At 37.7% G+C, this 26,616-nt stretch overlaps 2 protein-coding genes across 3 annotated transcripts in view; one reads left to right on the forward strand and one right to left on the reverse strand.

Moving 5' to 3' along the window:
- NXPH1 (neurexophilin 1) overlaps nucleotides 1–26,616 on the forward strand; it is a 285,500-nt gene that overhangs the window by 136,003 nt on the left and 122,881 nt on the right. The gene's annotated exons all lie outside the window — the stretch shown is intronic.
- On the reverse strand, nucleotides 25,860–26,227 carry LOC113266334 (cytochrome c oxidase subunit 7C, mitochondrial-like). The gene has a single exon (XM_044389439.3). The coding sequence runs from the start codon at nucleotides 26,130–26,132 to the stop codon at nucleotides 25,941–25,943; it is 192 nt and encodes a 63-aa protein (XP_044245374.1). The 5' UTR covers nucleotides 26,133–26,227; the 3' UTR covers nucleotides 25,860–25,940.

Raw genomic sequence — 26,616 nt, forward strand, 5'->3', positions numbered from 1 at the left:
TAGCAAATATTAATGTTTAAGGGTTAAACTGAGAATTTTTCAATATGTTCTGTCAAACTTTATAACATTAATTCATACAAACACCTATATATCCAGTTTGGAGGAAAAATGCAGAACAGGCTTGCCAGGAACATGATGCCATGATTCTTCTTCCTGTGCTTATGATGAAATTACTAGTTTATTTTTTTAACCCCTGAATACATTTTAGAACTTTGTTCCATAATGTTAATACAGCATTTAGTGGAAAGACAGTGTATAATTAAGGCATAAGTTTTCAAACAAACTGCAGATGTAGAGCTGCCTAGGGTAGGCTTGATGCTTGGTTTATAAAGGAGACTCTGATGTTAAACAGATGTGCTTCTATTTAACAAGACGATGTTGAAAATAAAGCTGTATTACAGGTAGCATCTGAATATATATAGAAACCTCTTCAGTTGGGTCTGTTTTTAGAAATTTTAAGACACAGATCTGTGTTAGGTCTTTTTTTCTCAACTAAATTCAACAAATAATGTCAGACAGAAAATGTGATTAAAAAGTAGTTGGCAGTACCAAGTATTATGGGACAACAGAGAAATAAGGAATTAATTCCATCAAGGGTCATTTGAGAAGGTTTCACAGAGGATAGCTGACAAGCATCTTAAAATATAGGATTTAAAAAAATCCTTTTTTAAGGAAATATTAAGGAAATATATGCATAAATTTTATAAAGCAGAGAGAAGCCTATAAAAGCAGAAAACAATTACCCCAAATTTTAAGAACTAGAAATACCAATACTGTTTTGATATATTTCCTTTCAGTCTTTTTCTGATTTTTTTACATAATTAAGGTTGTGTATGTATATGCAATTTTCTATCCTGCTATTCCACTTCACATATGTCTTAAATATTTCATTCTGTCATTAAAAACTCTCTGTTAACATTGTTTAAACAGCTAACTAATAATCCATAATATATGAATAATGATTTTTAATATAATCCCCTAACTTTGGGTTTTTAGGTACCTTCCATAGTCTTTTTTTTCTTTTGCTATTATAAAATACATTGTTGTGCATTTAAAAAATCTATAGCTAGAATTATTGGGTTAAGGTACAAAATAACATTAATGGTCTTGACACACGTCCTACCAAACTGCCTTCTGAGTAGATTGTCCCTATTTAGATTTGAAGAGTCAACAGAAAGGATGAAAGGAAGCATTGGAGGATAGAGGTAGAAAGTGTGGTGTGTAGTCAGCAGCAAGGAATAGTTGGGTTTATTTAGAACATAAGGCATGCATGATGGATGGGTGAAATCAGGCTAACAGGGTAGTTTGAAGCCAGATTATGGAAGATTTTAAATGCCAAGCTATGGCAGTGAGCCTTCCTTCTGCAGGCAGTTGTGAGCCACAGAAGGCTTCTGAGTAGGAGAATGCCTGACTTTAGAACTTTCTTCCAGTTAATTATAGGTCATTAAATGTCTCTGAACTTTTGCATCGTGCCCAAACAATATTTAAGGTCATCAGCTATCAAAATTTGAGTGTCTGGAAATAAACTATGCCATTGGCTCATCATGTTTAAAGATATCATTGACATTTACCTTATTGAACATAAATTGATTTTTACACTCTTCTGTCAGTGACTGCATAAAGCACCTGGAAGGTAGAGAGTGCTAGGTCAACTCTATGTCATGGAAACCTTTTAATGTGTACTCCGGTAGTATATAGAACTGTGAGTGTTATAAAGATTTATTGAGGATTTAAGATGTTTCTAGGACCTCCTTGTTTAATGATGTGCCCTGTAACCATTCCTGGCTCAGAGCAGGACTGGCAGAGCAAAAATGTCATAAAAAAGTCAATTCAGGTACATATTGTCTATTTAAAATCAGGTATAGTGAACTTTTTTTTTCCCCAAGTGCTTTTGTTTCTCTATGACACCAAATATTTATATGAAACATTAAAGTAATAAATTACTCAGATATCCAGATTTATATTACATCTTGTTGGCAAAATTGGGTGATTTTATTTTCTCCCATCACACAGATGCTTTCATGGAGCAAGGATGGACTCAGATTAATGTTGCTCAGTCTGGTGAATGGAGATTGTCTCTTTCTGAAGGAAAAAGATGGAATTTGTTAACTTCTCTGATATGAGCGTGTGCCCACAAAAAGGAAGACGAGCCCCTGTCTGACTTTGGCAATAACATGATTCTTCCATGGGTTGTTTTCCTCGTGTCGTTGTGTCACATATACTGGGGCTGGGAGAATGCAAGCTTCTAAATTTAGAATCTATTTAAACACTGAAGGTTCTGAGTTTCAAATTCAACTTGATCTTTTCAGCCTTTGGATTCTGTTTCCTGCTGTCATAACATCACTTCTCGATTCAAAGGGGAAAAAAAGAGATTCGTAGCACCTCAAATAGAGCTTCTTTGGCATGGCCGTGCGTCAAGTGTAAATGAATCAGAAAACTAAGCATTAACTTTTACTTGAAATAGATAAGACTTTAAAAAATAGGGATAAAATTGCATTGGTGGTTTGAAATAGCTATTCAAGTATTTTATGGCACCTACCACCAGACATGCTTGGTTAAGAGTGTGAGGCACTCCTTCCACGTTACAGTAGTCACTGGAGACATTTTGTTAAGTCTAAAATGTAAATAGCCTCTCCCTTTTATACTATGCTTGACTCTGACATTAATGCTATATCATTTAAGTGACTAAAAGAGTATTTCTGACCAGGCTTTCTAATTTTGTCATAAAATTTTGCCCAGAATGAATTTTTGCTTAAAAGGCCAACCATTTAATACATTTTTCTTTTGGCCAACCTAAAGCAAATAAATCAGGTCAGTTCTTTTTATGACACAAAGGGGAAAAATGATAAGTTTTCTTCAGACTTTTTTATTTTCAAATTTCTACAACTGAAATGTCTCTTCTTTCCTTTAAGTACAAGTTGACAGGTCATTAATCCTTAATGTGGATTTATACCTCTGGGTATTTTGGGGAGAAAACTCATTAAAATTCTTTTGTTTTATATGTAACTGTCCTAATAGAAATTTGGAGTGCATGTTTAGAATTTGTTAAAATGGATAGAAAGCATAGAAGTCCTTTTAAAAAGAATTGAAGTACATGAAATTACTTCTACCTACAGTCAATGCTGTCACTGTTCCTGAATGTCTGCTGCTTTCTACAAAAAGAATGTAAGTTCTGGATGTTCATATTTTCAGTATGAATATATTTATTCTGTTTGCATTATCTGGTTGGTCTTTTGCATTTAATGTAATTTTCTATAGGGTTTTCCTGTATTTCTGAAAAGCACTGGATATTTTTGTCTTTAATTCTAACCAAAGGTGAGACATTAGGCAGCCATCCTGCTTTTATTTTTAAGGAAGTTGGCTCTTTTTAGGTGAAGATTAGGTAGTAATGATTTATATGTAGGCAGTGTAGAGTGTTTTTTTGATATTGGTGGATCTATTCTGCATTGTGTTGTCACGTAGTATTTTCCCCTTATTTTCTCTTTCTCCCTTTCCTTCTCTCCTCTATTGGATGTTTGAAGGCCTTCTAAATGGAAAAGAGCTGCCATCAACAAACTTACATTTCCAGGCTATCTAAAAAGATTTTAAAATCTGTAAAAACCTCCCTAAATAAATCCCTAAATTGGGGATTGGGATACCCCTTTTCCTGATTGTCCAAAGTAGCTTCTCTCTCTTTTTATCCTCATCATTGATGGTAATACCAGAACTCATCAAGAAAGATATTATGCTTTTGCTTTTTGCCTTATTTTTCTTAAATAAATGCAGCAAATTCTTCCATAATCTAAACTACATTCTTGGTATGCATTTGAAATCTTCATTTTTTTTTTTTTCAATCCATGTGCACACCTTGAACATCAGCTCTGGGTTGAGCCCAGTGTTGGCGCTGAAAGCATAATAATGGACACAGTACTCATTGTCTGTGCCCATGGAGTGGGAGTGGGAAGAATGGGAAAAATGAGAGTTCAACACAATTCAATTTGTCCCAGGAGGAGTAAAAATTACAGTTGTGATAATTGCTACCAAGGAGATACATAGTGCTATAAAGTGTATAACAGGAAGCACTAATTTCCACTGAGGCCTTTCCACTGAGAGAAGGCTTTCTTGAAGAAGTGACTTGTAAGAAAGGATGTGATGATGGACATTCTAGACAAACTAGACCACAGAATAAAATGTTAAGAGTATGTACTCTAGGGACTGAAAGAGGCTGGGGCACAGAGCATGAAGCAGAAAGTTATATATGGACCAGATCATACATGACTCTATAGGTCATGTTAATTATTTTTATCTACAGTGCATATTCAAGAATAAAAATCCATAGAGGACTTTTGAAAAGGAGAGAGACAAGATAGATCTTGTTTTTAGAAAGGTCAGTCTGATTGTCAAGGGGAGTACAGAGTAGAGTCATGGCAGTATGTGCGTTGAAACCTGTGTGGGTTCATTTCGATGGCCCAGGGTGGTGGTAATGAAGTATAGAATGGATTTAGGGGATTCGGTAAGGGAGGTGATGGAGAGGAAGGTGTCCAGGATAACTACCAGTTGTCTGACTTGTTCTCTATGTGAATGGACGTTGATCGTCAATGAAATACTATCCTACTCTGACCCCTATGGGGTCAGAGCTATTTCTAGAGTGAACTAATAAGCTTGAATATTAAAGTAATCAATTCTGGTCTGCAATGTTCCCTTCTTACTCTGAGTGGCCTTTACTGTTTCATGATCATAATTTACAAATATTTACTCAAGTACTTAAAAATTCTTTCAAAAAACAGTGTCAAAGAAAATGCAAATAATGTTATTATTAGAACTTTGAAATGATAATTATAGTAATGCTTGTATTAGTCAAGAATGCTAAAAGCTCAGATTCCCCCTGTATTGTTTAATGAATTTGCATAACATTCATGAGGGTAGCTGAATTATGAATTTCCAGAATAAGAATAATGAAAAAAACAGACTTTTGCAGTTTCTAAGCCTCTCATCAAATTTTTTTATGTAAAAGAAAAGTCCATTTATCTATATCCTGTGGTGTGCTTCACTGAGGAAGAGGTGGATTCAGAGGAAGTAAGACTGGATTCAGAAGCTTGAGAATTACTCCAGGGGTGCATGTCCTCTCTCACTATCACTAACCCCTCTTCTGCACCTCTTTCCAAAATCAGTAGTTACAATCTTTGCTGTGGTGTTTGGGGAGTATGTGTGTATAGTCTCATTAATTGCTTCAGTATTCCTTCTGATATTTCCATTGCTAGCATCAGAAACTAAGTAACATCCACTCCTTGGCCACCCTTTCATCTATTCATCTGTGATTCCATCCATAGATCCCATTAAACATTGATTTTAGAGCACATACTGTGCACGAAGCACTGTTCTAGTGACTTTGAACAGAGACAAAGTCCATGGAAACCGGACTTGATAGCTCCCGGTAATCCTTGACTCTTGGTATCTGCGCTGTGTCGTCTCCTCCCACAGAGAACTGGGAATTGGCTGTTTGTCAGACCAAGTGTGGCAGAGGCGATGATATGCAATTTCCAAGGCTTGGTTTTAAAGGGCATTGTATCTTCCATCTTTTTTCCTTGGATCCCTTGCACCGAGGGAAGCTCATTGCCATGTTGGCAGGACAAAAGCAGTCCTGTGGAGAGGGACTGAGGCTTTTGTTCAGTACCAACTTGTCAGCCACGTGAGTGAGCTACCTTGGGCATCTTACTGCAATGTTATGAGAGACCCTGAGCCAGAAACAACCAGCCACATCACTCCCAAATTCTTTCCCCACAAAAACTGACAGATAATAAATGTTTCTTGTCTTAAGCCACAAAGTTTTGGGGTAATTTGTTACACTGCAGAAGATTCTGATACTGGTCCCTACCATCATATCATACATCCTCGTATAGCAGGGGATGGTAGTAGTCACTGAGAAGTGTGCACTTCTCAGCCATATCTCAGTCAATAATAAAGAAAGCTCAGCCATAGCTTTGGCACGTAGAGATTTAGTTATGATTTGAGATTTTTGGAATTCAGAACATACACAGATAATAGTAGTGACTTGGGTTTTTATAACAATTTACTTTTGCAGTTTACGAAGTGCTTTCACACAATATATATAACTATAGTTCTCTGAAAATAGTGAGGATTTCAGAAGAGGAGCTAGTAGCTACTCCTCTATTGAGTATCTCTACTCAGTGCCAGTCAGTGAACTTGGTACTGGGATCATAGCAGAGCTCAAGGCAGACAAAGTTTCTCTGTTTTCACTGAAGAGGGCTGAAACACTTAGATTATTACAAGAGTTATGCTTGCTGCCAAGGTTTAAGTACAAGTTGCTATGAAAGCATATAGAAAAAAAAGAGGGAAGCCAAAGTAATGAGGGTAAAGGAAAGCTTCTCTGAAAATGCCGTAATTCATTTGAGACTTGAAATATTCAGGGAGTTATCCGAGGGAAAAAATGTAGTAGGTGAAGGTGAGGCTAAATATTCTAGTTATATAAAGCCCTAAGTCAGAGTAGTGTGCTCTGTTTGAAAAACTGAAAGTAGTCAGGTATAGATGGAGTAGGACAAGGAAAAGGACAGATGGTGCTGAACTGTCTATTCATTACCCTAGACCCTGTAGTACCACATGCTTATAAGAGTTAAGGGGAGTCACTTGAAATGAAGTGTAAGGTTTTATGTGACTGAACTAGAACTTGAACTTGGGTTTTCTTTCCACCACTTTCATTTTATAGCATTTACTATTTCTTTGTTACAGTATCCTTGACAGATAGATTGCAAGCAACCAAATACGTACTTTTAGAAGAGAGGAAGGAAATGAGATTCAGTGAAGGCAAGGAGAGACTTACCTAAAACTATAAATCATCTGTGGTAGAGCCAGGAACTTGGATGTTGGTCTGATGCTCATGGAATTCAGGTTTTATGACTCAAAATTCAGTATGTAATTCATTTTATCCATTTGATTTCATTTGATTCTCATGATTGTTTCATCTGATTCTGAGAAGCATCTTTAGTGTCTGTTGCAGAGGATCGATCACCAGGTAGCTATCAGAAAACCCGAAGGCTTGTCTGGTTACAGCCTATCCTGTCAACCGCTTGGGGGCTTCTAGGGACTGTCTAGAAGGGAGTCAGGCATTTGTCAGCTTCGAATGCCCCTAGCTTCACTACCTATAGAGAGTGGTAGCAAAGTCTTATGTCAAAAATAACTTATGTATTTGTCATCAAGAGCAGTGAGAAGAGACAGTTGGGAAGAGTCTATGCTATCCTGCAACTGCTTTGTCCAAGAACTGAAAAGCGTAAAATGGGTGGAGACTCCTGGTTAAGGAATACAAATAAAGCTGAGTCCCTGTGGTGTGCTTCACTGAGGAGGGGGTGCAGAGAATAAAGATTGGTTTTATGACCTTCCACATAAGAGAACAGAAGGAAGGTGCATAAGGGTGCCTGGATACTGGTAGAGAATGGATACAGGTGAAAGATGGAGCTGATTGAATATAGAGTTTAGAGGAGGGAGTCACAAGCTGCTGTTATTAGGAGTTTATATTTTCACTGTCTATGACACCTTGAAAGATTGAAGGGACAGAGAGTGAGAGAGAAGAGTGTTTTACATGGGGTCTTGCATTTAACTAACATGCACTCATTTATTCCTGGCAGATAAAGATTAGGAGACCAAGGATTCTCGAATTACTAACCAGAGACTCCTTCTCTAGGCAAGGAGAAGCTATTACTTTGCTTGGAGATTAGGGGAGTGAGAGTAGGAGAGGGGATGATCCTTGGAAAATTGCAAAGCTGCTGAAGAGGCAGCAGCTGAACATATTTTCCTTTTATTTTTGAATGTTGCAGTGTCTGAAGAAAAAGATATCAGTCATAGAACTGACTGGCAGTGATCCAGCCAAACCTCTGGATAGCTTAGAATTCTGGTGATTGGCATTTGAACGAAGTTCCTTGACATCCAAGCTGAATCTGCTCTATTCAAGCAGGCTGACTTGTGCTGGTCATTTTTTCCCCCTTCTTGTGGGGAGGGAGAAAAGTAGCTATGCATGATCTTGGGCTCTGTTTGGCTTCTCAAGAAGTTCATTAAATTCCTTCCAGACCATTTAGGGAACCTCCTTCCTTCATGCTTCAGCCCTTCTATCAGTGAAGTATTTTATATTCCGGTGCTTGGCAGTTGGAGTTATTTTTATTTTCTTAACATTTTTCTTTATATTTGGAGGCTGTTTTTTGTTTGTTTGTTTGTTTAACCTAACCATCAGTCCATCCAGTCCTTTAGGGTTTCTTTTTTTTTTTTTTTAAAGATTTTATTTATTTATTCGACAGAGAGAGAGACAGCCAGTGAGAGAGGGAACACAAGCAGGGGGAGTGGGAGAGGAAGAAGCAGGCTCATAGCGGAAGAGCCTGACGTGGGGCTCGATCCCAGATCTCCGGGATCACGCCCTGAGCCGAAGGCAAACGCTTAACCACTGTGCCACCCAGGCGCCCCTCTCTAGGGTTTCTGAATATATCTTCACCCCTGAGAAATGCCAGGCTCCTGAGCAAGAAAAGGAGTTGTGCTCAGGAACCAAATGGGAGTCCATTATATTCACCTTCCACTTCTGCAATCGTAGAAATTGTTGGTCTAAAATTCTAGAATGCTCCAGGCTAATTATAATTCTCTCTACAAGGGGGTTAGAATGGAAGAAGAGAAGAAAAATATTTTACATTTTTCTTGCTACATTTTCTTGTAAAAATATTTTACATCTTTCTTCCTGTCTAATGAACAGGTATTTACTAAAGTCATGTATGTATCAAGCACTGGGGGAACAGTGATAAGCACAACATGCCAGAATCCTCACAGAGCTTAGAGTTTAGAGGGAAGCACAGATGGGAAACATACCACTACAGTCCAGTGTGTTAAGAGCCATAATAGGAAATTGTTGAGGGCTAGAAGATAGAGCAGTGACACTCAGCTTATTTGGGAGGGAGGTTGAGAGGGGCTCAAAAAGACTCCACATAGAAACGAATTTTAAACTAAATAATAATAAGTCAGGTGAAATGGAGTTAAAAAGAGTGTTCTAAGCAGAGAGAGGAGCAAGTCGAAAGATCCAGAATAGAGATGATGGGATTGTGATACATTTAAGGCTTTGGGAGAAGGTCACGTGAGTGAGGTGAAGTTTTATGGTCATGGTGTCAGGAGAGGGTGTCGCTAAAGGTGGGGATGGAGATGGTGAGAAATGGCAATGGAGAGATTAGCAGAGCCAATCCATGAAGAGTGTGAAAGTCATGTTTGGGAATCTGTTCAAGAGGCTGTCTTACCCACAAGGATATAATGAGGACTTCTGCATTGACTTCTATATAATCTGTCAATACCCAGATTCATTATGACTTTACAGGGTGGGTATGGACATCTGGCATTTAGAGAGTATCTACTAAATTGCCGGGCACTATGTCAGTGTCTGAGTTTGAATCCTGGCCCTGCCATTTACTAGCCAAGTGATCTTGCTTTGGTCAGTGCCCAATAGATTGTAAGCATTCAAAACATGTTTGCAGTCATTATTGTTATTATTATCCCCATTTTACAGATGGAGAGACTGAGCTGCAAAAGGTTTCAGTTGTGCATAATACAACACTTAGTGATGGAATTGGGGTTTGCATTACCCTGGTGAAGGATGTTGCACTTCTGTTTTCTGGAAGATAGAATAGACATTGAACTGTGGAGAAGGAGAGCAAGTCTAGAGGGACCCAGAGGAACAAGTGCAGTGACACTGGTTCACAGACATTTGACAGTATAATCTAATGTCTCTTTTATGTTTAAAAAAATGACTTCAAGCTATTCTACAGCATTAGAAATGTTATCATTTTGCATTTTTATTGCTTTTCTATGTTAGAAATGTTAGTAGTATTCAAAGTCTGAAGAAGAGGTCTACACAATGTTTTTACAGATCCATTTTTTTGGGAAATGTCAATAATTTGTGGGAATCTCTGAAAATCATTCTCTTTCTGCAACACATGATAACATGAGATACTTCATCTGGACTGCTTACACTTCCACAAGCCTCTTTCTTATGTGTTTTTATAAAGAGATGTGTGCCTCTTCAATTTATTGGTGCCTTTCTATAAGAAATCCAAACTGCTGATATCAGGGGCCCATCCCTATTGAGGGTGTCCAAATAGGCATGCTTGCTCTGCCAGGTGGTACAGAGTTCACTTGGTTTTGTGTTTTCTGCTACAAGCAATCCTTCATTAGGGATCTTGAACTGGGGCTTTCCTATAGTATAGAATTTCTTATAGAGTAACTCAATTCTTTCAGTAAAACTTGAGATACTTTCCATCGGTAATTCATAACAAGGGTTACCGATGGCACAGTTAGGTTTCAGACAGAATCTTAAGAACGGGGAGATCACGCTCCAGTCTTGCCACTCTTACATCTAAGTGTTTCATATATAAGAAGCCTTAAATCTTAAATTAGTTTTGTGACTCTATTTGCATTTTTACCTTCGATCTGGTAATGGGGTATACTTTGGCTAGACTGTTTTATTTCAAGAAGCTTCTTTTGTGTTTTAAAAATAAAAGGATGAGTGTGCATCACATATGTTGGAGCATTTGCAATTAGTTGGTGTTACTCTTAAGTGATCAGGCAGGGAAGGCAGACTGCCAGCCTTGGCAATCTTTTCAAATTCTTTTTCATGCCAATTTGCAATTTGTGACAGTGCCATGTTTTTATCAGGAGGCTTTTATTGAGCTTTAGAAATGATGACTTCTTGACCTGACTAGGTGGATACTTGGCTAGAGTCATAAAGCTGATTCTTCTTCAAATATTTTTCCAAGGGGATGTTTGAGATAATAATTCAGGAAGCTCAGTGTAGAGTAGACATTATCCCATTACCAGTTCTAATGGTGGGATTTGGAATGCAGTTGGCTATAGAGATGAAGAAATAGTGACATAGAAAGTCAGAGTGGACACATCCTGTCTTAGTTGATTAAATAAGAATGAAACTGACTGACTAAAATCAAATGAAAATTTCAATCCCAACACACTGAGGAACCTGAAACACTGAAAATGCTAATTTAAAGACACTCTGGAAAACTGTACTAGAACCCTGGAGGGTGAGAGAGGAAGTTAAACTGTGGAGGGAGACTGTGGTACAAATGGGTTTAAGAACTGATTTTTGGCATTGCCTTTTTTTTTTCTTTTTACCTTTTGACCTCCACCACCCATTTCTCCTCCCTACCCCTCCCACCCCTCACCCCCTCATGTCTGGCAACCACCAATCTGTTCTCTGTATCTGTGAGCACTTCCAAGTGTAGATAGTTTAGTTTGGAATTCAGGATTGATTCATAGAAACTTAGTTAACAGAATCCCATGTCGTATGCTCAGGGCCCTATTGTACTGCAGGTATACAAATAAGGACTATGGGTTTTGTGGGGGGAAATGAGGTCCTTGAGTACTGAGCTGGTCAGAGAAGATTCCAAGGAAGATGGAAGTTTTATTTATTTCTGAAAGGTAGATACAAGTTAGAAAGACGGAAAGTGGATCAAGGAAGAGCATTACCCAAAATTCTAGGGGTAAGAATGACATATTAAGAGAATGACATATTAAGAGAATATATATACATTGAGCAAAAGCTTTACATACTATAAAGTAGTCAGAAATTTGTCTTTAGAATAAAAGTAGTGATTTTCAAATCTTTTTTTTTTTTTTAACCTTTTGTATTCCTGTTGAAGCAGCACCAAGGTCTTTCTTTGGGTTGGTTTTTCTTCCTCGCTTTTATGTATTCACACAGAAGCCATGTTTGAGATAACTGGAGCTAGGTATTTCAGTTGATTTGAGTTGAGAATTTTAATTAATAAGAATATGAAGGAAAAGATAAAACACCATGTAATAATATAGCCCTTCGAAAAAAAGATCATTGTTGACATTAGGTAATTATTCAGGCAATTCTTTATGAATCTATGAAAATGGGTGGATATAATTGATAAATAGCCATATATAATTTTATAAATAATGGGATCATGCTTACAAGTTTTAAAAATTCTATTATTATTCTTAGTGATAAATAATTTCAAAATACAATTAAACATTCACATGTTAGAGAATTGAACATGGCATATCATTGCCTAATAATATCTTAAGCAGCATCTTTCTTAAAAACTTCAGAATATATGTGACATTTATTTGAGCACAGTTATTGTAAGATCATTCATTTTTAATTTTCTGGGTTTGTGTGTGTAATTTCAATTCTTACAATGTTGCATTTATTCAGGGGTGGATTTTTTAACTGTTATAAATATCATATTGATTAACACTCTTAGATTCAGATAGCAAAAACATAACTTGAGCTAACTCAGAAAAAGGAATTATTGGAACAGTATTGGGACATCTAATGAAAAACAAGAAGGATAGGGAAAGTTGGGCCCTGGGACAGGGGAATCCCTGCATGTTGGCCTCCCCTTGCATAGTAGACCATACATCCACATGGCTGGGTACATGGTTGCTAAAGGCTACCAGGCTTGCTATCCCACATCCCTCTAGAGAAGGACTGACTCTCTTCCCTTAGCTCTAAATGGAATGATTTTGAGGAAAGTCTGATTGGTTTGGCTTGGGTCAGGTGTCCAGTCAATATCAAATGGAGTCACCTGGCACAAGCATGATGGCACTGGGGAGTCCATTCCTGTATATCTGGTATGTTCCAGTGAAGGAACTCAGCAATTACTCTCCCCTAATTGGTGTCAAATATATTTATAAAACTACACGTGGCTTAAAAGTATAAAGAAAAAGGAGGGGCGCCTGGGTGGCACAGCGGTTGGGCGTCTGCCTTCGGCTCAGGGCGTGATCCCGGCGTGATGGGATCGAGCCCCACATCAGGCTCTTCTGCTGTGAGCCTGCTTCTTCCTCTCCCACTCCCCCTGCTTGTGTTCCCTCTCTCACTGGCTGTCTCTATCTCTGTCGAATAAATAAATACAATCTTAAAAAAAAAAAGTATAAAGAAAAAGGGGAGGTACAGTTAAAATGCTATTGTAAGGGGTGCCTGGGTGGCTTAGTCGGTTAAGTGTCTGCCTTGAGCTCGGGTTATGATCCCAGGGTCCTGGGATCAAGCCCTGAGTTGGGCTCTCTGCTCAGCAGGGAGCCTGCTTCTCCTTCTTCCTCTGCCTGCTTCTCTGCTTACTTGTGCTCTCTCTGTCAAATAAATAAATAAAATCTTTTAAAAAATGCTGTTGAAAATTATAGAAGTTCAGAGCACTCAAGGACTTCATTGTTCACAATTATAGAAATAACATTTGATAAATGTAGTTTATTTACATGCATGCTATCATCTTTCTTTTTATCCCTATACATATTAGCCTTATACAGAAATTCATGGGAAAAATATCTCAACTGTTCAAGTTTGTAATTTAAGAATAAAACAATGTGTTGTTATCAGTGCAGAAAAAAGAAAGATTAAAAACAAGTTTTTGGTGGAATAAAGTTCGCCCACTTTCACACCTCGATAGCTGACCTTTAGAAAAAGAAAATTTAACTTCTAAAATGTTTTCCCTCTGCTCTGGGCTGTGGAAAGCAGACTAGAGATGAATAATCAAAAAGGGAGACTAATCTTAAAGTATAAGATGCCCAAAATAGGATCTGGGAATCAGAGAATTAGAGGTGGAGCTGAACTATCTTTGTCAGGCCTGATTATTTCTATTAAGCCATAAGGTGTAAGGTTTATGAACAGAGCTTCTAGAAATTATAATTTTTTTGTGGGTACAGTATTGGTTCCTAAAGTGTTACTATCCAGAGGGAGAAAGTAGTATTAAAATTAAGTAAAATAAAAATTCCATCCCCATTTTACTAGTCACATTTCATGTGCAGAATAGCCACATGGGGCTAGAGGCTATTTTATTGGTCAGTGCAGGCACAGAACATTTTCATCATGGCAGAAAGTTCTATTGGATAGCACTGAAAGGCTCTGGCAGTGAACCTGAAGGCTTAATGCAACATCATGGCTTCATTTTTCCTTTCAGAGTTATTGGAGGTTGACCATGTTGGTGAATCTGCTTGGATTCCAACACTAAAATGACATTTTGGGGCAACTGAGACGTAGTATCCAGCATCACTAGAGAGACAAAGCTGGGATGGATTTAGATATATAACTGCATCCAGAGTCCTCCACTTCTTCCTTCCAGAAAAGTCTATGCCTCTCTGCAGGCCACAAGGCAAAGACTAATCATGGCTAGCCAAACCCTGGAGCAAATCCCTCTACTTCCAGTCAAGGCTCACCTAAGCCATACAAGACAGTTGACTAACTAAGCTATTTTTAGATGTTGCCTCATTTCTCAAAGGAAATCATCCTATTTCCGGAATTTCATGGTAAAATCAGATCCTTCATCTATGTCCTGTAGATACTTTTCTAAGGCTCTTTTTGTATGGATACAGTGCCTGCCCTATTCCAAGAATGTAGTAGTTTAAGAATTCGAGACTAAAGTGATACATTTTTTGAAAAAAACCTAATCTGTTCATGATAACAAAAAGATGTTAAAAATGGAATCCATTTTTTACCATTTGGAACCATTAATTCATTGATTTGGTGTATTTATTTTAACTTAGGTCTTCCTTGCCCTTATCACTGGTTTTTCCTAGGGACATAAACCTCTTTTCATAGTAATTGACTCCAATTTTGTTGAATTGGTGAGCAATTTGGATTTGTATATTTATTTATTTTTTGCTAGATTTTGATCTTTTTGAAAGGGTGTTAAGGAAGAATGTCATGACAATTCACAGAAGCTCATTCTCCCACTTTCTGAACTGTTCCTATTTTTAACTCAACTTTTTTTTTTTTTTTTTTAAATTGCAGCAGCTTTCTGGGGCTATTAGGCTACTATTCAATTAGGTGTTGCTTCTGTGTACACAATGGCACCCCAAGAGCTTTAAAGTGCTCATACAGTTTCAGAAAATGTTTAATTTGCTACCAGGGAATAGCTTAGTTCAGAATAGCATGAGGAAAGCAAAAAGAAGAAAGGAGCATACTATTTCTTACACCTATCGGTACTAAGGAAGGAAAGTAACAATAGTGAACGCTACATTTATTGAGCTGTTACCATGAGGTGAACATTGTTTTATTTTCGTGTGTTTTATCTTATTAGACCTTCACGAGAATGATTTGAGGTGGGTAACATTATTATTCCCATTTTGCTGATAAGAAAAACCAAGGCTTGGAGAGAGAAAATAGTTTACTCAGTGACACAGAGGTAGTAAGGGGTGGATTTAGGATTTGTACTCAAACTGTTTGATTCTAGAAACTATTTTTAACCACCACTTTCCCTTAATTGTCTAAGATGGTACTGAACACATTCTGTACTTTCCTGAATGTGTCTTTTCTCAAACTGGGCTGGAAATGCTCTGATCCTAGTTGCCTTTTGAAATTCTACCACGCTTTAAGACCCAGATTTTATCTCATCTCCTCCAAGAAGACTTTTCATATCTCTCCAGCCAAAATTAACATTCTTCTCTCCTCTTAATCCTGTAACACTTTGTTTCCATTATTATTTTCAAAGTCTGCCTTGTATTAGAATTTTGCACTTATCCTGTGCACTTCTGAAGAGCCAGCACTTTAGCTTATGCAAATTAATTTTCCCTTGGTGCCTAGAATAGTGTCTTGAATATAGTAGGCACTCAAAATATTTTCATTGTAAATGATTTTGAAAATTTGCTAACAACTTAATGAACATTATATTTTTCCAATTCTGAGTTGAAAGGAAGGGTGAAAAGGCTATTTTCTTTTTTGACAGTCTCTTCATTGCACTTCATTGTTTGAGGACAAGTTGTCCTTTAAGAGCAACCTCCAGAGTTACAAGCATTGATTTCATGCAATACTTGTCAGCTTTCAGTCTTCTAGGAGCTGGGTATATAGTGGTGAAAGAGACAAATTATATCACTCTTCTGGTAGAGTTTAGAATCTAATGGGAAGACAGATGATCGTAAACAAGTTGCCACCTAAGTCTATAATTATAAATGTGCTAGGAAGGAAAAGGAGATGGGGTGGGGTAGTTGAGAAAATGATATTTAAGGGAAGACTTGATGGGTGGGGAAAAAGAGCTCCGGGGTAAGCAGAGGGAAGGATGTCATTAGCAGATGGGTCATCCTGGGTGAGAGTCCTGAGGTTGGAAAGAGGTTGAAAAATGGAATCATGGTCTACTCAAATGTCATGAAATAGATGATACAGCAACAGTTACTTTCTGGTGGTCAGTTGTCTATCCTGCGTACATGGCAGGCTCTATATGAATTGTATGGTTATAGGCTAGACCATGCCTGTATTTCAGTTTTTTTAGGAGCCTTAATGGCCATTTACTTAAAGGGTACATCATGCCTTTTGTAGCCTTGTTTACCTTTGAAGTTGTATAGTCATTTCAAATTATAATATCTTACAAAACAGTCGTAACATTTACCATTTATTGAATGCTTATATGCCAGGTTCGGTGTTAACCATTTTATTTATATTATTTCTTCTAATTCTCTGCAATAGGGTTTTTCTCTGCAAATTTTTCTGTAAAGGGCCAGACATTAATATTTTAGGCTTTGCAGGGCCCATGGCCTCTGTTGCCATGATTCACCTTTGCTACTTTTTTGGGGGGTTTTGTTTGTTTTTTTTTAAGATCTTATTTAAATTCAAGTTTGTTAACACATAGTATATTATTAGTTTCAGGGTTAAAATTTAGTGATCCATCAGTTGCCTGTAATACCCAGGGCTTGTTATATCAAGTGCCCTCCTTAATGCCCATCACCCAGTTGCCCCTCCCCCACCCACCTCCCCTCCAGCAACTCTCAGTTTATTCCCTACATTATAAGTCTCTTATGGTTTGCCTCCCTCTCGATTTTTATCTTATTTTATTTTTCCTTCTCTTTTCCCTGTGTTCATCTGTTCTGTTTCTTAAATAACACATGAGCGAAATCATATTCACCTTTGCTGTTTTAACACAAAATCAGCTATACACGGTATGTAAATAAATGGATGTGGCTTTGTTCTGATAAAACTGAATATCTGGACACTGAAATTTCAATTTTATATAATTTCTAATATCATGAAATGTTCTTTAAAAAACTGATTTAGGGGCGGCTGGGTAGCTCAGTCGTTAAGCGTCTGCCTTTGGCTCAGGGCGTGATCCCAGAGTCCTGGGATTGAGCCCCGCATTGGGCTCCCTGCTCTGCTGGGAGCCTTCTTCTTCCTCTCCTACTCCCCCTGCTTGTGTTCCCTCTCTCGCTGGCTGTCTCTCTGTCAAATTAAAAAAAAAATCTTAAAAAACCGATTTAACCTTTTAAAAATGTGAAAACCATTCTAAATCATACAAAAACAGGTGTTGGGCAGGATTTGGCCCATTGCTGTAGCTTGCCTATCTCTGCCCTCCTCATTGTCCCCATTTAATTGACAAGGAAGCTGAGGTCAGTGAAAAATAATTTATAGCCAGAATTGAAACCCCGACTGGTAGATAACCAACGTCCATGTCTTTAACTCAAGTGTCTCATCACATTAACATTTCTGTTGGATTCATGGAATGATTTCCTAATTGTTTCTGGTGTATAAATCCTAGTCCCCAACCAGAATGCATGTGGCTCAGAGGAAGGGACTGACTTTCTTCTATTTGTGTTATTTTCCTCCACAACAGTGATGAACTTGCAGGAGGCATTCAAAAGTCTGAAGGCTAATCTTTCCTTCAAAAAATCTCTCTGAAAGTGACTTGGAAGTAGGATTTGAGGGAATACATAGCAATCTGATTTCTATTGCGTATATAGTTTTATCTCCCAAAATGCGGCCCTGAAGACTGATTAGAAATATGATAAAAATTCTAGGTGCAACTCTCATGTCACATCTGTAGAATTAGTGTCATGTTATCTGTTTTCACATGCAAATCTCATAAAACACAAAAAAGTTGATTTCTCTTCCTTTGTGGAATTAATTGCCCTCTAGTTCTCTAAACCATGGGGGATTCTTTAGTTTTTTTATTTTGAAATTGTGGAGTCAATTAAAGGTAAATGCTAGCGCTTTCAAAACCTAAAAAAATGAGTAAGTTAATGGAAAATGCTTGAAAAGATCCATAATCATTAAATAGTACCTGGATAGACAGTGTCTTGCTGTCTTGCTTTCTGTCTCTTTTCATCTCCCTCCCTATTACCTTAAAATTTTAAAATCATATGTGACAAAGTTGTCACAGGGAGATATTAACATCTAGAAAATGGCTGATTAACAGTGAGAGCTGGCTTTGTTATTTAGGGTACTGGTTATGGCAGACATTTTTTATAAATTGGAAGACCTAGAATATTACCATACCAAGGTTTTGGCAAAAAGTATAGTTAAAGCAGATATACACTATCACATACCAGACCACATATCTTTTACAAACATATCAGCTTATAATAATATTTTAAGATGTCAACTTAAAAATGTGAAGTAGATATAGTGTTTTTTTTTTTTTAAGATTTTATTTATTTATTCGACAGGATAGAGACAGCCAGCGAGAGAGGGAACACAAGCAGGGGGAGTGGGAGAGGAAGAAGCAGGCTCATAGCAGAGGAGCCTGATGTGGGGCTCGATCCCATAACGCCGGGATCACGCCCTGAGCCGAAGGCAGACGCTCAACCGCTGTGCCACCCAGGCGCCCCGTGGATATAGTGTTTTGAAATTCTTCCAGAGGGTATGATAGCAACAAAATTTGAAGACCTTTGATTTAGGGAATTTGCTTTAAAGTGGTTTCTCTGAAAGCGAGACTTCTTCAAGATCCCTAATGATCACCTGCGTTTAGAGGCACCTCTTTTCCTGGACCACCCTTCCCCACCCCGCTTTGGTTGGATGGTATATGTAGCATGGGAGGATATAGAGAAAATGAGGTGCATACAAACTAAAGAGGTTTTGCAGTAAGTCTCTCACTTTGTAGTATTTGTAGGAAGAGGAAATGTTTTGATGTTTATTCTAGATAGGAACGTGAAAGGGCTGTTTTAAAGTTTCCTATATTTCAGACATGCAGAAGTATGTCATTGTTGAAAATGGTAAACAGCTGGAGAATATAACTGCCTTGAACAGCTGGAGGAGGGAGTTACTTTATACTGTTTAGAAGTCTGGAAACAGAGAAAACATATTTTCTTAACTACAGTGTTCCTCAGCAGCATGATGCATAGTCTGTGTGCCTATAAAGCAGCCATTCAAGCTTAAAAATATGTTCCTCTTTGCTTATATGAGGGACAAGGCTGTGGAAATAAATAAGTAAATCAAGTAAGTAGGTTCTCACCTCAGCAGCTGATTGCCACAAAACGATAGTGAGGCCCGAGGGGAAGAGAAATGAAGTTTGTTGGCCTCTGTGGACTCTTCTCAAGGGAGAGTTGGTAGCAAGTTATGTTTCTTTGGAAGTCAACTTAACTTTACTGTGGTTCAGTGAAGGAAGAGTGTACTTAATAGAGCCTTGGTGTCCCCAAAGAATCAATGCTGCTTCCAATTGGTGCTTTCAAGTTTAAACAAGTTATTGCCTTGCGGAGCCATAGCTTTTTCATTAGATTTTCATTGGGAATAAAGTTCCTGCATTTGCTGCAGGCTAAGTATGTATTTTCATTAATTAGTAAGGCAGGAACCAAAGAAGCCAGAAGATGAGCCAGCCTAGGTGACTCAAGAGTTCTTAAACCTGACTAAAAACTACCTAGTTTGACAGAAACGAAGTTATAACTTCCATACCAGTAAGTAGAAACTGAAAGTCACCTTGGTGAATTTGGCCTCATTTTTTTTTTTTTTTAAATCACAGCATCATCACAATCTTCTTTGGAGACACACTTTTATCTGTAGTTTTGAAAGTTACAGTTAGTTTTCTGTGGTATAAACCAATGTAATAAATAAATACGTACATACACAGATAAACATTTGATTCTAAGAATTTAGGCTTATATCATTTTAAGCAACTTCAATATATAAGAAAATATGAAATAAAGACAACAAATATAGATTTAAAGAAGGCATAAACTAAATTTTAGAACATTTAAAATATGACTGGATTTACAAATAATAATTTACTTTTGACCTGAGAAAAATGTGGGTGTTAGAGTCATATTTACCACAAGTTGAAAAGCTGAAAAATAACAACCACTTGGAAATAATTTGATGAAATTGTCTAAAGTTACATCTATATATCACATAGGGATTTCATACTGAAGTCAATATTGTGGAGATTCATTAAGCACTAAAAATGCAAATTGGTAATTTGGTATGTGATATTGACTGAATCTGCTAGGCATTTGTTTGGAAGGTGTTTGAAAAATTTCAATTTCTAATGGTGTACTTTCCCACAGTTGTGAAGGTGTAACCCACTTCTACAGATTCCACAGTGTTCTAAGAGTATTTAAGCTGAGCTTAGCTTTCTTGTTTTCTGTGTTTTATTTGAGTCTGTTTTTCTTTTGGATTTTAAACCTTCATGTCCTAATGACAAGAACATTGAACAAAGACCATCCTTCACCATTACTTTAATGGGTCATGTACCCATTTGTGATTCAATTTTACAAAGTGTTCTCTATCTTAAAAAGTTATCATGAGGACAGATAAATAGCAGATTATGTTTTTTAAAGTACTTGAATGAATTTATACATTAATATTGTATTAACCTTAAAAACTCTTTTAAAAACTTAGTATTTAAGCTTGAAGTTTGATATGTTTAAAGTGTGCACAGAAAAGACAAACACAATATGTGTTCCCTCATACATTATATATTTTTTCAGGGGGTCTCGTATTATCCCTTTCTTGTAATGATATAAAAATTAGGTAAAGTTAAGGACTAGTGAAACTGTGTTCTTTCCAAGGTGTGAACAGTGAATCTGAGATTGGAAAGTTATTTCCTGGTGAGTAAGTAAGAAAGCTCACTAGCTCATTCTGAATTATGTGGAGGAAGTTCTGTTCAGGACAAGAATGACAGTGCTGGGGCAGAGATAAAACCCTAAAAAGGTTGAATATGTTTGAGAAGATACAGAATATCACTGGAAAGACTTAATGAGGACATTTAGGTTTTGGGGCCCTTAAAAGAACATTTCCTGCTAAAACGGCCTACAAAATCTTGCGTCAGCCACTGCCAGAGTGTTTCTATTAGAATGAACTTTGCCCTTATTTCTTTCCTTAAGTCAGTTTGCACAATCCAGTCCAGCTATCATGTCCAGGTCTTTAACATGTGTCTGCTGGAGATTAAATATGAATGCCACTGACTTCTCAATCTGAAAAGTAACATTCATTAAACATTTACTGTGCTTTACAGAAATCAGATTTTCTAGTCCTCACAATAGCTCTCTAAAGTATATATTGTCATAATCCTCATTTTATGGTTGAAGATAAGTCACAAAGGGGTTAGGAAATTTGCCCAAGGTCACACAGTGAGAAGTGGTACCAGGATTTGAAATCAGGGAGCTCCAGAGCCCATGTTCCTATTACTGTTTTACTTCAGGAGAAGCACTTTAAGAGCTCACCATCTAGTACAGGAGAAGAGGAAACATGATTTTAATATGGTAGGGTAAATGCAGTCAAAGATGCAAAAATGCACGAAAAGCAGGGCCACTATGAAAAGGGGACTGTTAATATTCTTTATGTGGTGGTCTTATGGAAGGAACCTACAGGGCCAGTGACACTCAAGAATGCATTGAAGATAAAGGGAAGCTTTCCAAGAGGACAAAGTGGGAATGGACATTCATGGCAGTGGGAAGAGTATATGGAAATGCAAGCATTGCAGTGTGATTTTGTGTAACTAAAAGTAGTTTAGTAGCGATAAATATTAAATGGAGTGGTGGTGGTGGTGGTGGTGGGGGAGGTTGGAGCATCCCAGAGATGAGAATAAAGAGATTGGTAATAACCGGAAAAGGTGGGTCTTTCCAGCCAGAATGAGGGGCTTCAGTCATTAAAGGGTCAGATTTGTTAATTAACTTGATTGCTTATGTGAACAGATTTGTGGTGGTCAGATGGGAGGGGTGGGAGTTCAGTATGGGAATCTAACCAAGGGCAGTACCAGCTCTGGGATGGGCAAGTAGGTGGATGGTGGAGGATCTGTGTTAGAGATTACAAGAGCAAGAGCAGGCTTGGGGGAAGATAGTGAGTTTGAATCAAGTCTGTAGTTACCGGATGAGTCACCTGGTAATATTTTGTATTTCTTCTTTGTCTAGAATTTCCTTTAATGCACATTTGAATGTGCGGATATTCTAAATATTGACTCTGAATGATCTGTTTTGTGGGAACAGATAATCAGGGAGTCAATGTTAAAAACCAAACAGCCTCTCTCTATTTCCTCATCCAGATTCAGATTTGTCTAAAGAAGTGAGTAAATGCCTGAAGCTCTGCTCCTACAGTCAAACCTGAGGTATAAAAGGAGAATGGTCAGTGAGGGGTGAGGAAAAGCTACAACCTTTATACTTGGCAACGAGCCTTCCTACTCTGAAGGCCAGTTGTTCTTCAGCTGTTAATGCTGATTATACAGAAAATTGCACAACACTTCACTTTGATTTGGCCAATGAAATGCCCTTTTAGGAAACAAGTGGCATTACCAAATCGGTCTATTCCTGGATCCATGCAAATGTGAGAGTTCTTTTGCTGCAGACAGTGGTCCTATCATTTCAGTGTAGTCAATTAGCAGAGGTGATACGAAAACGTCTAGCTCTGCTCTAGAAAGCAAATAGCCTTTGGATGATTATTAAGCAGTTTTCTCCTGTGTTCCTTCCTTGATGGAGTTAAAGGCATTAGGATTTGAATCCTGCCCACACTCACGTTATAGAGCATATGTCATTCTCTCCATCTTTATTGCTATTCATATTGAGGTCAATTATGAGCTGCTGTTTAATGTCACCATGAAATTGTTCAATTATTTTTTCTCAGCATCTAAGCAGCAATCCTCAAAGGGATTTAGGAGGAGTGGTATTAATACTGAGGAATTCTTAGGAAGCCAGTAGTGCTAGATGGCTCTCTTTTTGTGTTTCATCCCTTCTCAATTATGAGATCCAAAATGCCTGATAAGCTGTTAATGAATAACTCAGTATCCAATCTTCTCTTTGGTTAATATTGGGGAAAATAAACATAAATTCCTTTCCTTGGTGGTAGAGTTGTAATTAAAGAGAAGCTGTTATCTTTGCCACTTTACCCCCCTCCTTAATAACTAAACCTTTCTGGACCCCAAGGGCTTGTGTTTATTCCTAACTAGGGAACTATTAGGGTGAATTTTCTTTTTTCCATTTTAATGTTTGAATAGAGGCAGGCGGGATGTGAAAACATTTTTCTTTCTTTCTTTTTTTTTTTTTTTTTGCCATGACTCATGGAGTTATCTTTGTATAATGCCAGTATTTATCTGTTTGCAGTTTACAAATAAAATGCCCTTGGATCTCTGTTACTATTGTCATGATTTTCAGGGAGATACACAGAGAAATATTTTGATAAAGAAACAAGTATCAGTGCTTACCTAGGAACATCTTGTGTTCCAGTTACTTCTTTTTTCTCTGTAGCCTAGTTTGAGTCTTCTGAAATTAACCTGATTGCTCCTTATTATTTTATGCCTCCTTTTGGGTCTGGAATTGGTTATCTTTCTAGCAATATAAAACCAGCAAAGTATTTTTTGAGGCATTTCAATTTATGTATTTATTCATCCAAACTATTATATGCAAGGCGCTCTGCTAGATATTCTTGGGTGAAGGGGGATAACTGGATGAATCAGCCAAGGACCCCCTTTCAAGGAGTTTGTGGTATAATGGAGGCATTATACGTGTAAACAGCTAACTGTAGTACAAGGCAGAAAGAATCAAATGTTATGAGAGGGCAAACAAAAGACTGTGGGGGAACAGATGAAGGAACAGTTCTTGAACAGATGACTTCATGGAAGAAGAAACATTTGAGCCAAACCTTGGGAGTGAAAAGGATTTTTAAAAGCAGCGTTGGGCATTTAGGCTGAGAGAATGCCATAACAGTCACAAATGTCATTACAGTTTATGATTTCATCTTTTTAACTGTTCTCTACCACTGCTTCTGTCCTGGTCTTCAGAATCCTCCTCTTTCCTATTCGTGTACCCATCGTCTAGTCTCCTTCACTTTTTTACCTCATTTTCCACTGTGCTGCCACACTAAGCTTTGTAACTCACAAGTTTCATTCTCTCTCCTCTGTCCTCGATAAGTACAATAGTGTTCCATCACCCCCAAATAAAGACTGAGATTCCTGCCTTTAGTGTATGAGACCCACCATGATCTGGTAGGTACCTGTGTCTGCTATTTCATGTCTCTTGGTGCTCTCACTCAGGATTACCTATTTGGCAAGCATACATTTGTACCAATTTGTTTTTCTGACTTAATGCCTTCCTGTCTCATCTGCCTGTCAAACGCCAGGTTTAGTCACTTCTAGCTCACTAAAGTTATCCATCAAACACGATTTACTCAGCTAGTACTGCAGGCTAGCACGAGGGGAGCAGGTAAGTAGCACCGTTACAGAGTGCTATTTAACCAACCTCATTCATATCCACTTGTGCCAGTGTTACCCTCTTGTGATAGGGATTTGTGTTTGGAGGGAGAGGAATCATTGATGTTAGTTTATTAGTAACTAAAAATTTTCAGCTTTAGTGATTATTTATGCATCTTTTAGTCATGTTATGATAATTAAGCCAATACTAGGTTAATTTTGAAGAAAAAGCTTAAGAAATGAAAGAACAAAGGAGTGGGGGAACAAGAAATATCTGAGGGGAATATTAATAGTTGAAGAGGAGGGGAGGAGGTGGCGTGGTAGGGGTGTTTTCCAACCTCCACAAATCCCTTACTAAGAAAATATGTATTTATGTGATCTCAGTCTTCAAGTGAAAAGTGGGAGTCATTCATTCATTTATTCAGTAATTACTGAAAAAAGACCAATTGTAAGAAACTGGATACATGCTTGATCTGGGGCCTGTGCCGATTTTTTTCCTGCGTTGACTCTTTTAATGGATCCTGGTAGATCCATGTCAGGGATTGAGAGGAACCATGTAAAAAGCTAATTTGGAAACCTGGAAACCAGCTTTGGGGATTTTGTAAGGCTCAGTTTCGTGTTATGCTTCAGCTCACTTAGTGCTTGACCCACTTGGCTTTTTATGGTGTTGGCTCTCCTTTCTGATCTATTTAGATGTGGTTACAGTGCTTCAGGTTGCATTCCTGTGCCATTCACTTGACAGGTGGGAGGGCCATTGTTCTGACCTAGACTGGCTGGCACACTCCGCTGTCTGGACCTGCAGCAACTTCGAGGCTCTGTCTGTCCACGATGGGCTGGGGGAAGATCAGACACAGTTGTTCAAAGCAAATATGTGGATTATGTGGTGTGACCAACCAGTCCTAAGTCCTTAACTTTAGGCCACTTACTTTCATTGAACCTTCTCTCTACTAACAATTGATTTGAGAAGAAAATGTAGATTTTGTTGCATAATATAGATTAATTGCTTTGTTCTCTTCAGGAGACTCCATGCAAATGCAAGTATTCCATTTGTTAAAGGATAATGTGTATATTTTCCTTTAAGTATATATATATATATATATATATATATATATATATATATATATACACACACATTTTCCTTTATGGTGATCACAAACTTTTCCTTCTTGAAGTTTATGTAATGTTGCCATCATTCCTCCTCTTTGAGTGTTTTTTTTTTTTTTTAAATATCACTTTAAAAAGTAATCAAACTTCATGGCACCTGACTGGCTCAGTCAGAAGGGCATGCCGCTCTTGTAGTCAGGATCATGAGTTAAAGCCCCACCTTGGGTGCAGAGATTACTTAAATAAATAAAAAAAATTTAATACAATCAAACTTTTTTAGTATATGCATTTAATTTATTTATTTATTTATTTATTTTATTTTTTTATTTTTTTCAGAGAAGAGGCATTAAGGATTCATGCCATAAGTTTATTTACAAACATATTGAGTATGTTCAATTCAAGAGTTTGATCCATTTTTCAAAGAGACTGCACCTCTTAAAATGTTCCTTTTGACATCTGTTTAATGGATTAATCAAAACATCCTTATTTCTTAAGCAGTTGGTGTCTTACTATAAAAAAAGGTGCAGCAAATCCAGATCCAAAGTACAAAGTCATCATAAGTAGTAGCCGCCGCTTGTTTTCCACTGAAAATGGCAAATTCTTCCCTGGGCCCTCCTCATAGTGGCTCCTACGCACCACAGAGGTTGTGAACCTCCGGATGCTCTGTCCCAACATAGCGCTGTTGGAAGTTCTGCGAAAGGCGCAGAGCCCTAAAATGGTAGAAATGGGAGCACCACACCGACACCTCCTCTTTTCACGACCTTGTTCCTTGGTGTTAGTATATGAATTTTAATCTACTCTAGTGTTAGGTCATAGGGAAATTAATCTAAGAGGAAGCAAAAAAATTTTTTTTTCTAAAATCACTACATGATATATTAAGGGAAAAGAACTAAAACAGTGTCACCAAAGTGGTATATCTAGTGACTCCTGAAGTTACCAACATTCCCCATGTGCTGTATTTATTGTTCAGGACGCTATTGCCCAGAAGTCCTCTCACTTTTTCCTTTTCTCCCCAAGTGGAGCACAAGTAGTATTGTGCCAGGAGTGATAAGTGATGTTGATCCTTGCCCTCATCAATGTTATATTTGATAGCCTTTTATTAAAAATGGGAACTGAGCTCTTGAAAGGATATCTAGTCACCCTGAAATATATCATGTCA

Source organism: Ursus arctos, unplaced genomic scaffold, assembly GCF_023065955.2.
Source record: "Ursus arctos isolate Adak ecotype North America unplaced genomic scaffold, UrsArc2.0 scaffold_3, whole genome shotgun sequence".
Taxonomy (NCBI): domain Eukaryota; kingdom Metazoa; phylum Chordata; class Mammalia; order Carnivora; family Ursidae; genus Ursus; species Ursus arctos.